The sequence below is a fragment of the Bos indicus genome, chromosome 14 (genome assembly GCF_029378745.1).
Source record: "Bos indicus isolate NIAB-ARS_2022 breed Sahiwal x Tharparkar chromosome 14, NIAB-ARS_B.indTharparkar_mat_pri_1.0, whole genome shotgun sequence".
NCBI classification, from domain to species: domain Eukaryota; kingdom Metazoa; phylum Chordata; class Mammalia; order Artiodactyla; family Bovidae; genus Bos; species Bos indicus.
Genome location: NC_091773.1, coordinates 82,102,709 through 82,116,740, shown reverse-complemented (window position 1 = coordinate 82,116,740; position 14,032 = coordinate 82,102,709). Strand labels below are relative to the sequence as shown.

Sequence of the window (14,032 nt, the reverse complement as noted above, 5' to 3'; positions counted from 1 at the left end):
ACAAGACTTTACCCCCTAATTCCTTAATAGAAGCCATTAGGTAATAAACAGACCACCCTTCCTGCATTTCCATTAGGCCTTTCCTCATTCTTCCCTGTTGACATGTAAGAGGCACCACCCTTCCTACCAAGGCTACTCCCTGGACTTCCACCGGGACACCAGGCCGCTGACTTCCCGCATCTTTGATCTCTCCTTCTCTACCATTTCCTTCCCGTTAACATCTAAATATGCACAAGTATTTCTCAAATTATTTTTTAAATCACCTTTAAATTCATCTCCCCTTTTCAGTTACCCACTCTCTCTCTCTACTTTCCAGGAAGATAAGCGTCCTGAAAGCACTGTCTACACTTGACCGTCTCTGTTCCTATGTACCTTTTCTATTCCCTCCCAAATCCAATGTCATCTGTTCTTTTGTCTCCAACATGCCACTGAAGCTACACCCACCAAAGTCACCAACGACTAACATGTTTCTAAATCTAAGTTTTTAGTCCTATTGGTACTTGACTTCTCAACATTAAGACTAAGATGCCAAAGGACCACACAAGGGCAGAAAAGAGGTGGCATCCCAGTTCCAGGAAGAATGCCGCCTTTTCCCACAAAACCATTACAAATGCCTTCCCCTCATTACTCGTACCTTTAAATCTTGCCTTAATTCCCCCACCCCTGCTCAACGTTAAATTGATTTGTAAACTAAGTTCCTAGTTCTCCATTCTCTGATCACTGAATAGATTTGTGTTTCTAAAAAAAAAAAAAAAAGACTAAGAAAGGAATAAAAAATGACACATTTGACTACTTTCTCCTGAAAACACTTGCTTTCTGTGCAAAACTTATCTTTCTTTAAAAACTGGTGCTCAGATCCTTTCAAAAATGAATTCCTTGGAATTCATTTCAAGATTTTCTGCTCTTCTCACTCTCCAAAACAATCCCATCTTTCTTCATGGCTCAAATTGACATCTATATATTGATGATGCCATAATCTTTCTCCAGCTCCATTCTCCTTTGGAGTTCCAGACACATGTATCCAACTTTTTTTTTAAGTCTTTATTGAACTTAAAATTACAACATTGCATCTGTTTTATGTCTTGGTTTTTTTATGTTAGCTTCCTGACCAGGGACTGAACCCACACCCCTTGCATTGGAAGGCAAAGTCTAAACCACTGGACTACCAGGGAAGTCCCATGTATCCACCTTTTACAAAATATTTTTACTTTGCAATCGTTCAGGCAACTAATCACATGTCTTTCACTGACCATGTCATTTTCCATCAAAATCCTGTTGTAATAATAGTAGTACTGACTTAAACTATACCAACTTGCAAAATTAATGAGGACTACCAGGTGTTCAAGCTGGTTTTAGAAAAGGCAGAGGAACCAGAGATCAAATTGCCGACAACCGCTGGATCATGGAAAAAGCAAGAGTTCCAGAAAAACATCTATTTCTTGCTGGGAGCCAGCGTGAGGAACTCCGCCCGTGGCAAAGGTCATGAGGAAGGAGGCTCGGCATACGCCAAGGCGGGATCGAGCCTCAGGAGTCCCCCTGGAAATTCTCGAGCATCTACCCCCAAAACCAGAGTCTGCCTACTTTACTGCTTTGTGCTCTCACCTACACCTCTGACTTTAGGGGCGGCTGTCCCCTACAACCTCTCTCTGAAAAAGAGTTAACTTACAGCTCCAGTTAATAATAATTCCTGGGCATGACAGGAGTGTTCCAACTTACAAACTCCTCTGAAGGCTCTCTAGCCTGCCTGACAGGCTTGTCTGGCCACATGTGATTGTTCACAGCCTCCCAACTGTGAGAGGCACGAGATGCTTTAAACCTTCTAAAAACAGGTTCTTTAGAGAAGTTAGAAAACTATTAGTATAAGTATAGTGGGCTGATTAGAAATTGTATTGGTGAAGGGTTTTTCATTTGTTGAGCCAATGTTTGCTGCTAAGTCTCCACATCCCCTGCCCTTATACACATTAATGAATATATAGAAGAAATAAGTATTAACCTTCGATATTAATCACGTTAGACCTTAGGCTAAGCAAATTCTTTCCTTAATTAAAACCCACTACACCCTCACCCTATAGGAATGTAACTTAATCTGGTGCCTTCGGAAGGTGGCGTCTGTTTTAAGAATAATCACCTCTGGAAAAATAAGTGTTCTGGTTGACTGACCGCTGTCACAAGGAGCGGGCCATAAATTGTCAGCAGGCCCCCTGGCTAGAAGATGATGTAACACCCCTAAGACCTCTGTATACATTTGTATGAAGCACCCGACTTTAATAAAAGTCAGGACTGCTGACCCCACGTGACTTTTGTATAACATCTCAGTGTATAAAAACAGACCCTGGAAAAATAAAAAATGGGATCAGTTCCTCGAAAGACTGGTCTCTCCAGGTCATTCTTTCTCTCACCTTCTGGCTGAATGCCCATCTGGAACGTGGAGGCTCGTCAAGCCTACTAATTATGCCTGGGCTTCTAAGATCTGACCGGAGAGGCCTTAGTGTCTCCTCTCTTTCAGGAGAACGGGAGGACGCCTGCAGCCTATGTAGGTGACAAAAATTCCTTGCCCTGGAATTTTATTAGCTTTCCAAGTAAACCAAGTTATTCAGCATCTTTTCTCCGCTGAATTTTCCTGCTGAGCTATCCTTATTCTATTACTCTTTATATCTCTAATTAATATTTAATTAAAGCTATTGTATCCAGTTTGCCGAAGCCGTCTCCCCTTCGAATTTCCCTGGATCCACCAGGGCTGGACCCCGGCAATTTCTGCTTTATTGACTATGCCAAAGCCTTTGACTGTGTGGATCACAATAAACTGTGGAAAATTCTTCAAGATATGGGAATACCAGACCACCTGATCTGCCTCGTGAGAAATTTGTACGCAGGTCAGGAAGCAACAGTTAGAACTGGACATGGAACAACAGACTGGTTCCAAATAGGAAAAGCAGTACGTCAAGGCTGTATATTGTCACCATGCTTATTTAACTTCTATGCAGAGTACATCATGAGAAACGCTGGACTGGAAGAAACACAAGCTGGAATCAAGTTTGCTGGGAGAAATATCAATAACCTCAGATATGCAGATGACACCACCCTTATGGCAGAAAGTGAAGAGGAACTAAAAAGCCTCTTGATGAAAGTGAAAGTGGAGAGTGAAAAATGTTGGCTTAAAGCTCACATTCAGAAAACGAAGATCATGGCATCCGGTCCCATCACTTCATGGGAAACAGATGGGGAAACAGTGGAAACAGTGGCTGACTTTATTTTTTGGGGCTCCAAAATCACTGCAGATGGTGACTGCAGCCATGAAATTAAAAGACGCTTACTCCTTGGAAGGAAAGTTATGACCAACCTAGATAGCATATTCAAAAGCAGAGACATTACTTTGCCAACAAAGGTCCATCTAGTCAAGGCTATGGTTTTTCCTGTGGTCATGTATGGATGTGAGAGTTGGACTGTGAAGAAGGCTGAGTGCCGAAGAATTGATGCTTTTGAACTGTGGTGTAGGAGAAGACTCTTGAGAGTCCCTTGGACTGCAAGGAGAACCAACCAGTCCATCCTAAAGGAAATCGGTCCTGGGTGTTTTTTGGAAGGAATGATGCTAAAGCTGAAACTCCAGTACTTTGGCCACCTCATGCGAAGAGTTGACTCATTGGAAAAAACTCTGATGCTGGGAGGGATTGGGGGCAAGAGAAGAGGATGACAGAGGATGAGATGGCTGGATCTCGACTCAATGGACGTGAGTCTGAGTGAACTCCGGGAGTTGGTGATGGACAGGGAGGCCTGGCGTGCTGTGATTCATGGGGTCGCAAAGAGTCGGACACAACTGAGCGACTGAACTGAACTGAACCGGGATTTGACAAACAGGATAGGGAAGCACATAGATATTAGAAATAATTCCCCAAAGATGACAGTTGAAACTCAAGAGACAGGTTCTCTGATGAATGAAGACAGAAAGGAACAGAGCGTTCCGTCATGAGAACAGGTGCACTCTCCTTGAGGCCTCCAGAAACTCCCTTCAGCTTTCAGACATGTTCTGGCATCTCTACTCTCAGACTGAGGCCAAGCAAGGGAAGGGAAAAAAAAAGAGGGTAACGACCAAAGAAGTAATAAATGGATTATATAATGCCAATAGAAACCAAAGGATAAAAAATATTTCCAAAGTAAAGGATGATCAAAAAAGTCAAAAGATTTTTAAGAAGTTCAAGCAGATAAGAATGGAGAAAAGATGACAATTATGAAGTGCTTTTAAGAGAATTAGTAAGAGGTAAGAATGAAAAAAAAAAAAACAGTTAAGGAAATGACTATAAGAACATTAATAATGTATTTGTACTCAGAACACAATCATACATCCTCCTTATAAAGCCACGTTACTCTATTTTACACGAAGCTAAAGATGGCAAGCAAATCTCATAAAGGGAACAAAGCTCAAGATGAGAATATAAAATAATTTTCATAACAACTTTTATGATATCCAAGCATCAGTAAATGAAGGAAAGCAATTTTCCCCTTTTGCTTTTCCTGTATTTCTTTTGCTAGCTCCCTATCCCAAGGACTTGCACCCAGTCAACAAGTGCTTCTTGTTGAGCTTAAAGACAGAGAATATAATATAGTAATGGACAAATAATGTATATTCATATATTTTTTTAAATCTTGTAACAATAAGTAAAGGACTGTGCCATAAGAGACTGGAGTTTTAAATTAGTCTAATATTTATATTATTTCTGTGTTATATGAAATTTTTATATAACACAGAAATCCTGTTACATAAAAATTGTTATAGAAATATTTATATATTCTGTGTTAATTGGTAATGCATTATAGCTTTGCACTAATATTTTCCTGTAAATACGTTTAGCTAAAATATTAAATGACGTTATTAATATCCCCCCAAAAGCAAACAAAGAAAAAAAACCAAATGTTTTTGGGACTCTTATGTGACCAAATTAATTCAATTTATTTTCAATACAAATGCTATGCCAGTGAAAAGAAGGGTGTATGTTGTACTCACCAGGGAAAGTACTATCTTCTGGACTAAGTGAAGCAGTAATGCTTCTTTTCAGGAGATGATAAACATTTGCTGCTCTTAAGTCTGAGAAAGAAAACTCAAACTCAGCTGGGCTCAAGAATTACACAACGTAGACCAATTCCAATTTCACCATCAGCCTCTCCAGAACATACGATACATAAAAGATCTACTCTGTTCAAAGTTTAACATAATAAATCTTAAGCAAGCAGAGAGAATAGCTAAGTTCCCGGTTTGCACATGCTTGCCAGTTAATGCAAATCCAAAACCTCCCTCCCCCAAACCATTTTTAAATCAATGGGATGGGAAATCCTGTTACAGTACTCCGTACACAGCCACATATACTTCCTCCTCAAAAGACCTCTCCATCAAAACAAACTAAATAAAATGCAACAGATTCCAGATAGGGGCATCAACAAGAGTGCAAAAACGGTCAGATTCGTCTTACATCTGTCGCTTGTTTTTTTAACTTATTCCACGTGCGGAATGCCTCCTCCTGTTAGGATGAATACTCCAGGAGAGTAAGAGCCCTTTCCATCTTGTTGCTTTCCGTCTGACTCGCACTTGGAACACAGGAGGCAGAACTACCTATTGAATGCATATACGTCTCAAGAGCAGAAATTCCATTTCCAAGGCCCCGAGAACTTTTTAACTGTGTCTGCAAGTTCTGAGCGCGGGCGTGTGGCACCCAGAACCTTGGCCCTGTTCTGCGTGCGGGCAGCATCTTCCTCAGCCCTTACAGGCGAGCCGGAGGAGTCACGGCTCCCCGCGGCCCCTCCGCCCAGCCCTCCCCAGAAAAACCTAGTCCCAAAAGTCCTCTCCGCCCCTTGAGCCGCTCCCGCGCTTTCTCGGCTCGGCGCTTACCCGGCGGCCTCCCGGGGCCCTCGACGCGCGAGGCCTCGGGCCCACGCCCCGAGCCCGCCGCCGCCGCGGCCTTTCCCTCGCCCCAGACGGCGAGGAGCAAGTACCGATCCATCCCTCAGCGCTCGCGGCCGCCTCAGGCGACGGCGTCTGTCCAAACCGCCCGCGCTGCTGCAGCACTTCCGGCGCCCTCTCTTCAGCTCGGCGGGAAACGGCCCGTCCCCCGTCGGTTTACGCACCCTTTCCAGCAGAAGAGTGACTTTCGGGGGCTATTCTCTCAATAACCGCATCGTGTGCTCTCTTCCTGACGGAATGGTTGTGTTGGGAAGACTGGAAAAGACGTGGGAAACGCGGAGAAGCAGACGAAGCCTTGCTGGCCTAGGAACCATCACCCGCAGCTCCGCGCGTTTCCCTCCGGGCCGTGATGCGAAGCGGCCCCGGGTCCTGGCGGAAGAGCGGAGCCGCCCCTCGGGAACATGGCGAGTTTGTCTAGGGCGCCGCAGGTGAGGCTGCACTCCCGGCGTGGCGGGCTTCCTCACTGGCGGGAGGCAGTCAGACTTGGCGATGCCGAGGCGGATGGGGAGCCAGACCCCTAGGCCCGGAGATGCCGCGATAAAGCACAGACGAGGGTCGCAGCTGACCACCACTTCGTGTAGTGCTGTCGGTGCCCCTACTTCGGCGTTTTCAGGCAGCCCTTTTCTGGTCTCCCCTCACCCCGGATTGGTGTTAGGGCGACAGTCAGGGAGCTAATAAGATGGATCTCATAGGGCACTGTAGACTACTGGAAGAGTGAGCAAAATAAGGGCCGCCTTGGGGGGTGGGGGGAGTTGAGGTTTGGGCTTCCCTGGTGGCTCAGCTGCTGAAGAACCAGGCTGCCAATGCGAGGAGACACAGGAGACGTAGGTTCGATCCCTGGGTTGGGAAGATCCCCTGGAGGAGGAAATGGCAACCCACTCCAGTGTTCTTGCCTGGAGAATCCCAGGGACAGAGGAGCCTGGTGGGCTACAGTTCATAGGGTCGCAAAGAAGACAGACACAACTGAGCGATTGAGCTCAGGTATGCAGTTCAATGGGCTTCTTTGGTGGCTGAGATGGTAAAGAATCTGCCTGCAATGCGGGAGACCTGGGTTTGATCCCTAGGTTGGGAAGATCCCCTGGTAAGTATTCCGGCCTGGAGAATCCCATGGACCGTATAGTCCATGGGGTCGCAGAGAGTCAGACACCACTGAGCGACTTTCACTTTGGAGGGTTTTGAACCAAGTAGTAACCTGATCTGGCTTAAGTGTTACAAGGAGTACCCGACTGCTGAGTTAAGACCGAATTGTTTAGAAATGGGAATTGGTGGACGACAGAAGCAAATAATCAATTTGGAGGCTGCCGCAATAATCCAGGCTACACATGGGGGGGGCGCGAACCAGGCCCGGTTGCTGTGTAGTGGTGAAAAGTGGTCACGTTCCGTGTGAAGGTGGGACCGGTAAGATTTCCGGAAGAGCTGTGTGGCGGACAGCAACAGAAAAAACCAAGGACTAATCCAAGGTTTTTTTGTTTCAACAACCGGAGGGAGCTTCCATCAACTGAGATAGGAAGGCGGGGACTGAAGCAGGTTTCAGAGGAAGAGCAGGGTTCGGTTTTGGATATGTTGCTGTAAGATGCCTCTTAGCCTAGTCCTGCCCCAGGTGAGATTCAGTCCTTGAACTCTTTGTTACCTGCCCCTGATGAAGGAGATACAGGAATTAAAGTTAACCATTAAAAAGAACTGTAGCAGTTTGACATTGTGGCAGCATTTTAATTGCCTTATCAAAGTTTTGTTGGGTTTTTTTTTTCTATCAGAGTATTGGTCTGTAATGGATTGGGGAAAAACTGGTCTTCTGCTACATATAATTTTAAAAACACTGTAGTGTATATGCCAGGTGGGCAGTTGAATACAAGTGTATAGTTCAGGGGGCTTCCCAGGTGGCTCAGTGGTAAAGGAATCAGCCTGCCGGTGCAGGAGATGCAGGGATCGTGGGTTTGATCCCTGGGTGGGGAAGATCCCCTGGAAATGGCAATCCACTCCAGTATACTTGCCTGGAGAATCCCATGGCCAGAGGAGCCTGGCAGGATGCAGTCCCTAGGGTCTCAAAGAGTTCAGGAGTTAGGAAAAGAGGTCCAAGCTGGAGATGTAAATTAGGTAATCATAAGCATACTGTGAAGAAGGCTGAGTGCCGAAGAATTGATGCTTTTGAACTGTGGTGTTGGAGAAGACTCTTGAGAGTCCCTTGGACTGCAAGGAGATCCAACCAGTCCATTCTGGGGGAAATCAGCCCTGGGATTTCTTTGGAAGGAATGATGCTAAAGCTGAAACTCCAGTACTTTGGCCACTTCATGCGAAGAGTTGACTCATTGGAAAAGACTCTGATGCTGGGAGGGATTGGGGGCAAGAGGAGAAGGGGACGACAGAAGATGAAATGGCTGGATGGCATCACTGACTCGAAGGACATTAGTCTGAGTGAACTCCGGAAGTTGGTGAGGGACAGGGAGGCCTGGCATGCTGCGATTCATGGGGTTGCAAAGAGTCGGATACGACTGAGCGACTGATCTGATCTGAAGCATACAAATGGCCTGGATGAAGTCTTTGAGGAAGTAAGTTAAGAGGAGAGGAGGACCAAGAACAGTTGTGGAACATACCAGCCTTTCAGAGGCAAGAGAAAGAATCAGCATGATGGGTGAATGGGGATAGACAGTGGTGTTCCAGAAATTAAGTGAAGAAACAACACCCAGGAGAGGGGAATGATCAACCATATCAAAGACTTAGAACTGACCGAGGGGTTTCGTAATGTGACGGCCGTGGTGCCTTTGGCAGTAGTGTGCTGCTGGCGGGTATGGGAAGACAGAAGCCCGGGGGCAGCAGGTTGAAGAAAGCGTTGTTTCGGTGGTTGTTTAGTCCCTAAGTTGTGCCACCTCCTTTGCCACCCCACAGACTGCATCCTGCCAGGCTCCTCTGGCCCTGCAATTCTCCAGGCAAGAATACTGGAGTGAATTGCCGTTTCCTTCGCCAGGGAATCTTCCTGACCCAGGGATCGAACCCCTATCTCCTGCATTGGCAGGCGGATTCTTTACTGCTGAGCCACGAGGGAAGCCCTGAAGAAAGAATGAGGAGAGATAAATTTGAAGTAAAGACAACTCTTAGCAAGAGTTTACAGCAAAGAAAAGGAAAGAAATGAGGCAGTCATTGGTAAGGAATGGAGGTCAGGAGTAGCTTTTTTTGTTGTTTTAACTTTATTATGGATAATCTCAATCAGATATTAGATTATCACCCAGTTTCGGAAGGCTCATAGTCAGTATCATTTAATCTGTACCTCATTTACTTCTTATTTCATCAGTAAATGTTTCAATACATTCTTTATAAGATAAAGATTTTTTTTTTAATGCCATTACTATTTATCAAAGCAAATGAAAATTTCATAGCAATTCCTTAATATCAATTATTCAGTATATGTTCACATTTCCAATTTTCTCATGTATATATAAATATTAATACAGAATATTTTTATGGTTTTTTTCTTTGGAATGGGATCCAAAGTACAGTAAGTTTCTGATGTGTTTTTTTTTTAAGTCTCTTAATAATGGGTTCCTATCCTATCTTTTTTCTTTGCAGTTTATTGAAGAAACAAGATTGTCCTGCAGACAATTGAATTTTTTTTTTTTTAGTTCATATGCTGAGAGAGATGGAAAGTATGTGGGCTAGAAGCTCTCCTTATTTGCAAAGAAAAGGATCATCTGTGTAAAAAAGGGAATTTACAAAAAGTTACTAGAACTGATAAATGACTTTAGCAAGGTTGCTGAATATAAGACCAAAATATAAAAATGAAGTGTATTTCTGTATACTAGCAACAATCAGAAATTTAAATTAAAAATGCAGTACCCTTTACAGGGGCATCAAAACATATGAAATCGAGGTAAACCTGACAACAGATAAACAAGGGGAATGGGATGGAGACTAGACAAATGAGAACAGTAAAACAGATGGGTAAGCAGTTTTACTGATTTTAGGTTTGTGATGGTTAAATTTAAGAGAAAACCAGCCGGCCTGGTTGTATCAATACTTTCTCCAACATTGTTTGGCAGCTTGTGTATATCCATAGAGAAAGGATCTGATCAGGATCTTCTGGCCTGTAACTGTCTTAGCTTACCTGCGGCAGCCTTAGATGTCAGTCTAAGGCGGTTTTTTGAAATTGAAGTTTATTCAGTATCATCCATCTGTACTTCTCCAGCTTCATTTCTGCTAGTTCCCTGGTGGCTCAAATGATAAAGAATGGGCCTGCAATTCAGGAGACCTGGCTTCAACCCCTGGGTTGGAAACAGGCTCTGGAGAAGGGAATGGCTACTCACTCCAGCATTCCTGCCTGGAGAATCCCATGGACAGAGGAGCCTGGTGGGCTGCAGCGCATGGGTTTCAAAGAGCAGACACGACTGAGCGACTAACACTTTTTCACACTTTCTTTCACTAGAGTTAAACTCCTAAATAGTCATCAGTTTCTAACTGGCCACTCTTCTTTAAGTATAACTCATCTTCTGATCTCAAGGTATTTTTGAAGACCTTCAGAAACAACTGCTTTCTCATTAACCCTCCAGTCTATTGTACATGGTATGAAAAATACAAAATGTAAAAGGAAATAATATCTTTGGAATGTTTTTAATAAAGCATGATCCATATTGCTAATAGAAAAGCAGGCAGGAAGAATGACTGCATTAATCTCTGCAGAAGAATGAGGAAAGGTTCCCTTTTTCCAGAAATAGAAATGAAAAAAGTTACCTAACGATGGGATCTTTTTCGTTATAATTATTGACATTAATTGTAGATTATGTGCAATGGTATATAATAACAAACTCCGGTGTTCGCATTTAATGAGAATTTCCCTCGTTTCCTCTTCTGTCTCTTAAGCAATGGGCCACTTTTGCCCGAGTTTGGTATCTCCTAGATGGGAAGATGCAGCCCCCTGGCAAGCTTGCTACCCTGGCATCAGTTAGACTTCAAGGATTGCATAAGCCTGTGTACCATCAACTGAGTGAGTATCATTTTAGACCTGTCGGTAAACGCAGTTTTCATGTGAGGATAGAATTTTGAAGATGTTTGACTGTACTGCTGCAAGGATCTTTTTTTTTTTTTTTTCCTTGAAGATCCCTTATTCCATCTTCGCTGAAATCCTGTTAGGGCACTAAAATGAATTTTGCTTCTTCATAGGAAAACCACATAGACCATTTCACCTGAAACAGTCCCATTTTATGCCATTGTCCCAGCAAAATTATCAGTAGCTCTTCCTTTCACTCTCAGAAATGTCCTGACTTGGACTTTAAATGCTCACTCTTCAGCACGTCTCTTCACGTGGCGACGTGCGTTTCAATAGAGAGCTTTGGAAAATACGCAGATAAGCTTGCCCTCTCTTCTAAAGACTCTTTCCTTCAGAGAGATATATAGAGCTAGTTAGCTATGGAAAGTTATTTTTCACTATTTTGAGTTAACAAATTTGCTTTCCATATCCTTTTTCCAAAACAAAAAACAGTTGCTTTCGTACTGAAAGCCTTCCGCTTAGCCCAGGTAGTTTTGATTGACTTCACTTTCCTAGGCACTCCCTGTCCACCCTGCAAGGCCCGAGTGTCAATTCTTACTCTTCATCTTGCTTGGCCTGTCAACAACGCTTTTTACACTGAGTTTTAACTTTGTTTTGAAATATGAAATATACAAAGATGTGTATAGATGGATAGGGATGTATTCATCTATCTGTATATAAATATAGATAATATTTTTAAGAAAAGTAATAATAGTAATGATGAAATAAATATCCATTCACTGAGCATTTGGGTGGTTTACCTCCTTTTTTGTTTCTTATGCACAACATTGCTATCAGTGTTCTTGTACCATTTTTCCAGGACACAGGTGGAAGGTCTATCTGTAGGATAGGAATTACTGGGCTCAGAGATACACAGGAACCTAGTCAGTCTTCATATGCAGATGTTTTCATTATTCCTCATCTGAGTAACATTCTGCTTTGGTAGCTGGGAAGTGCTCTGTGGTTTTAATTTGCATTTTCCTAATTGCACATGGAGTTCAGTATCTTTTCATTTATATATTGGCCTTTTTGTCATTTCCCATTCTGTGAAATGTCTACATTTCTTCTTCCCTTTTTTCCACTGGTTTGTTAAGTCTTTTACTTTTTCTCTAACTTGTCTTATAAAAATTTTCACAATTTCAGAAAAGGTCAAAATAGTACAGTGAATTTCTCTATATCCACCTAGATTACACAGTATTTTACCGTGTTATTTTTACTCATTTGAAAATAAATGATAATCAGTGTGAAAGTGAAATTGCTCAGTCGTGTCCGACTCTTTGCGACCCCGTGGACTGTATGTAGCCCACCAGGCTCCTCCATCCATGGGATTCTCCACTCAAGAATACTGGAGTGGGTTGCCATTTCTTTCTCCAGGGGAATCTTCCCAACCCAGGGATCAAACCCTGGTCTCCCGCATTGCGGGCAGACGCTTTAACCTCTGAGCCACCGGGAAAGCTGGCGATAATCAGTATATTACCCCCTAAATACTTCAGCATATGTCTCCTAAGAATATTCTCCAGTGTAACCTAAATGTCATTATCACACCTAAATACTAACCTTTATAGCTCTTCCTGTATATGTGGCCATCATTTGTAATATTGTTTTTCTGAGAAACTGTATGTCAGTTTTCAAGTAAACATGTCTATGATGTTTATAAGCACATAAAACATACATAATAAATGCTGATTAAACCAATAAATGTTAGAAAAACACCTAAAACAACATATTTGTAAATTGAAAACTGCTTGCAGTTTAAGTTTTTGGGTGTTTTTTGCAGTTTAAGTTCTGATTTTGGTGACATCTTAGGGACATGAAAAGTCCAATATTCTGCTGATAAAAGTCGAATATTAAGTACAGTGAAACAAAAATACAATTTAGTCTTTAAAAAGTAAATTTCTGATTTCCTAGAAAAGCTATCCTCCATTCCTAGGAAAGAATGGCCTGACAGAAAGGCTTGTCTGTATTCTGGCAAAGTGTTTACTCTGCAGTGCATAAGGAGCGCTTTTGCAGTGATGACTTACTTGTAAGGAAGCAGAACTTTAATTCAGTGGATGGATAAGTGCTATACTTGAAAAAGAATTATGTGGCTACTGCTGATTCCATCTTTTCCCCAATTTTGTGAAAGGAGCACGTTCTTTTAATTCCGTGGCATTTCCATCTTGACCCAAACCACAGTTCCATAAGAAAAACACAGCCGTGGAAAGGGAAGGCTGGTTTGCCACAGCATCTCAACAAGCCGTGCAGGCCTCTGTGTGTGTGCGGATATGTGAGTACACAATCTTTGAACCACTTTACACACACTGCCTTCTGATTGGAGCTGCCCTCCTGAGCTGGAGACGCAGGCACTTTCTGAACATATTTATTTCTCTCTGATGAATGAAAAGTCAGGGCCCTTGGTGATATCTGCATTGTGACTTACTCTTCGTCAGAATGCTGTTCTTTTCATTGTCCACAAGTTAATCAGTTGAGGAAGACTATATGAGCATTTAAAAGAAGCAGAGGGAAACCTTTCTTTAGTATTATCTGAAGTTATCAGATCATCCTAAAGTATTTCTGGTGCACATGGAATGAAATCAAATAAAATTTTCACACAATTCTTAAAGGTTATATTGTGAATATTAGCAATTCAAACACAATTCAAACAATTCAACTAATCTAATCTCTAGTATTCTGTTTTGCATTATTTATTTAAATCTTTTAAGAATTTGGTAGGGGGAAAAAGTTTAAAATGCTCTTCTTAAAGTCACCCAGCTAAAGTATTTTTCTTTCTTACTATTCAGTTGAGTCAGTCTATTTCAAGTGTTAACAATGTCATTTAAATTTCACAGTGTTAATCGCACATTTGTTCTTCAGCTCACTCCTAGAACATCATCATACAAAACACTGAAGGTTTTTGCTCCCAGTTACATATAGACTACTTACCTCTTTTCAGTTCAGTTCAGTTCAGTCGCTCAGTCGTGTCCGACTCTTTGCGACCCTATGATTTGCAGCACGCCAGGCCTCCCTGTCCATCACCAACTCCCGGAGTTCACCCAAACTCATGTCCGTCGAGTCAATGATACCATCCA

At 42.7% G+C, this 14,032-nt stretch overlaps 2 protein-coding genes across 4 annotated transcripts in view; one reads left to right on the top strand and one right to left on the bottom strand.

Annotated features, from left to right (window-relative positions):
* MTBP (MDM2 binding protein) overlaps positions 1–6,251 on the bottom strand; it is an 81,646-nt gene extending 75,395 nt beyond the window's left edge. For 2 of the 3 annotated variants that reach the window (XM_019973894.2, XM_019973895.2), the window contains exons 1-2: positions 6,115–6,251; positions 5,000–5,080 (exon numbers count right to left, since the gene is read on the bottom strand). Coding sequence is in view for 1 of the 3 variants with exons in the window: in XM_019973893.2 (XP_019829452.2) it covers positions 5,000–5,080; positions 5,879–5,990 (193 nt within the window). In the remaining 2 variants the exon portion in view is untranslated. Of the gene's footprint in view, positions 1–4,999; positions 5,081–5,878; positions 6,030–6,114 lie in introns of those variants that run through there. The other variant, XM_019973893.2, reaches the window with a different exon arrangement.
* Positions 6,252–6,261: 10 nt separating this feature from the next.
* Positions 6,262–14,032, top strand: part of MRPL13 (mitochondrial ribosomal protein L13) — a 40,880-nt gene continuing 33,109 nt past the window's right edge. Inside the window, exons 1-2 of the mRNA XM_019973896.2 lie at positions 6,262–6,378; positions 10,799–10,922. Of these exons, the coding sequence (XP_019829455.2) occupies positions 6,352–6,378; positions 10,799–10,922 (151 nt within the window). The 5' untranslated portion in view covers positions 6,262–6,351. The remainder of the gene's footprint in view (positions 6,379–10,798; positions 10,923–14,032) is intronic.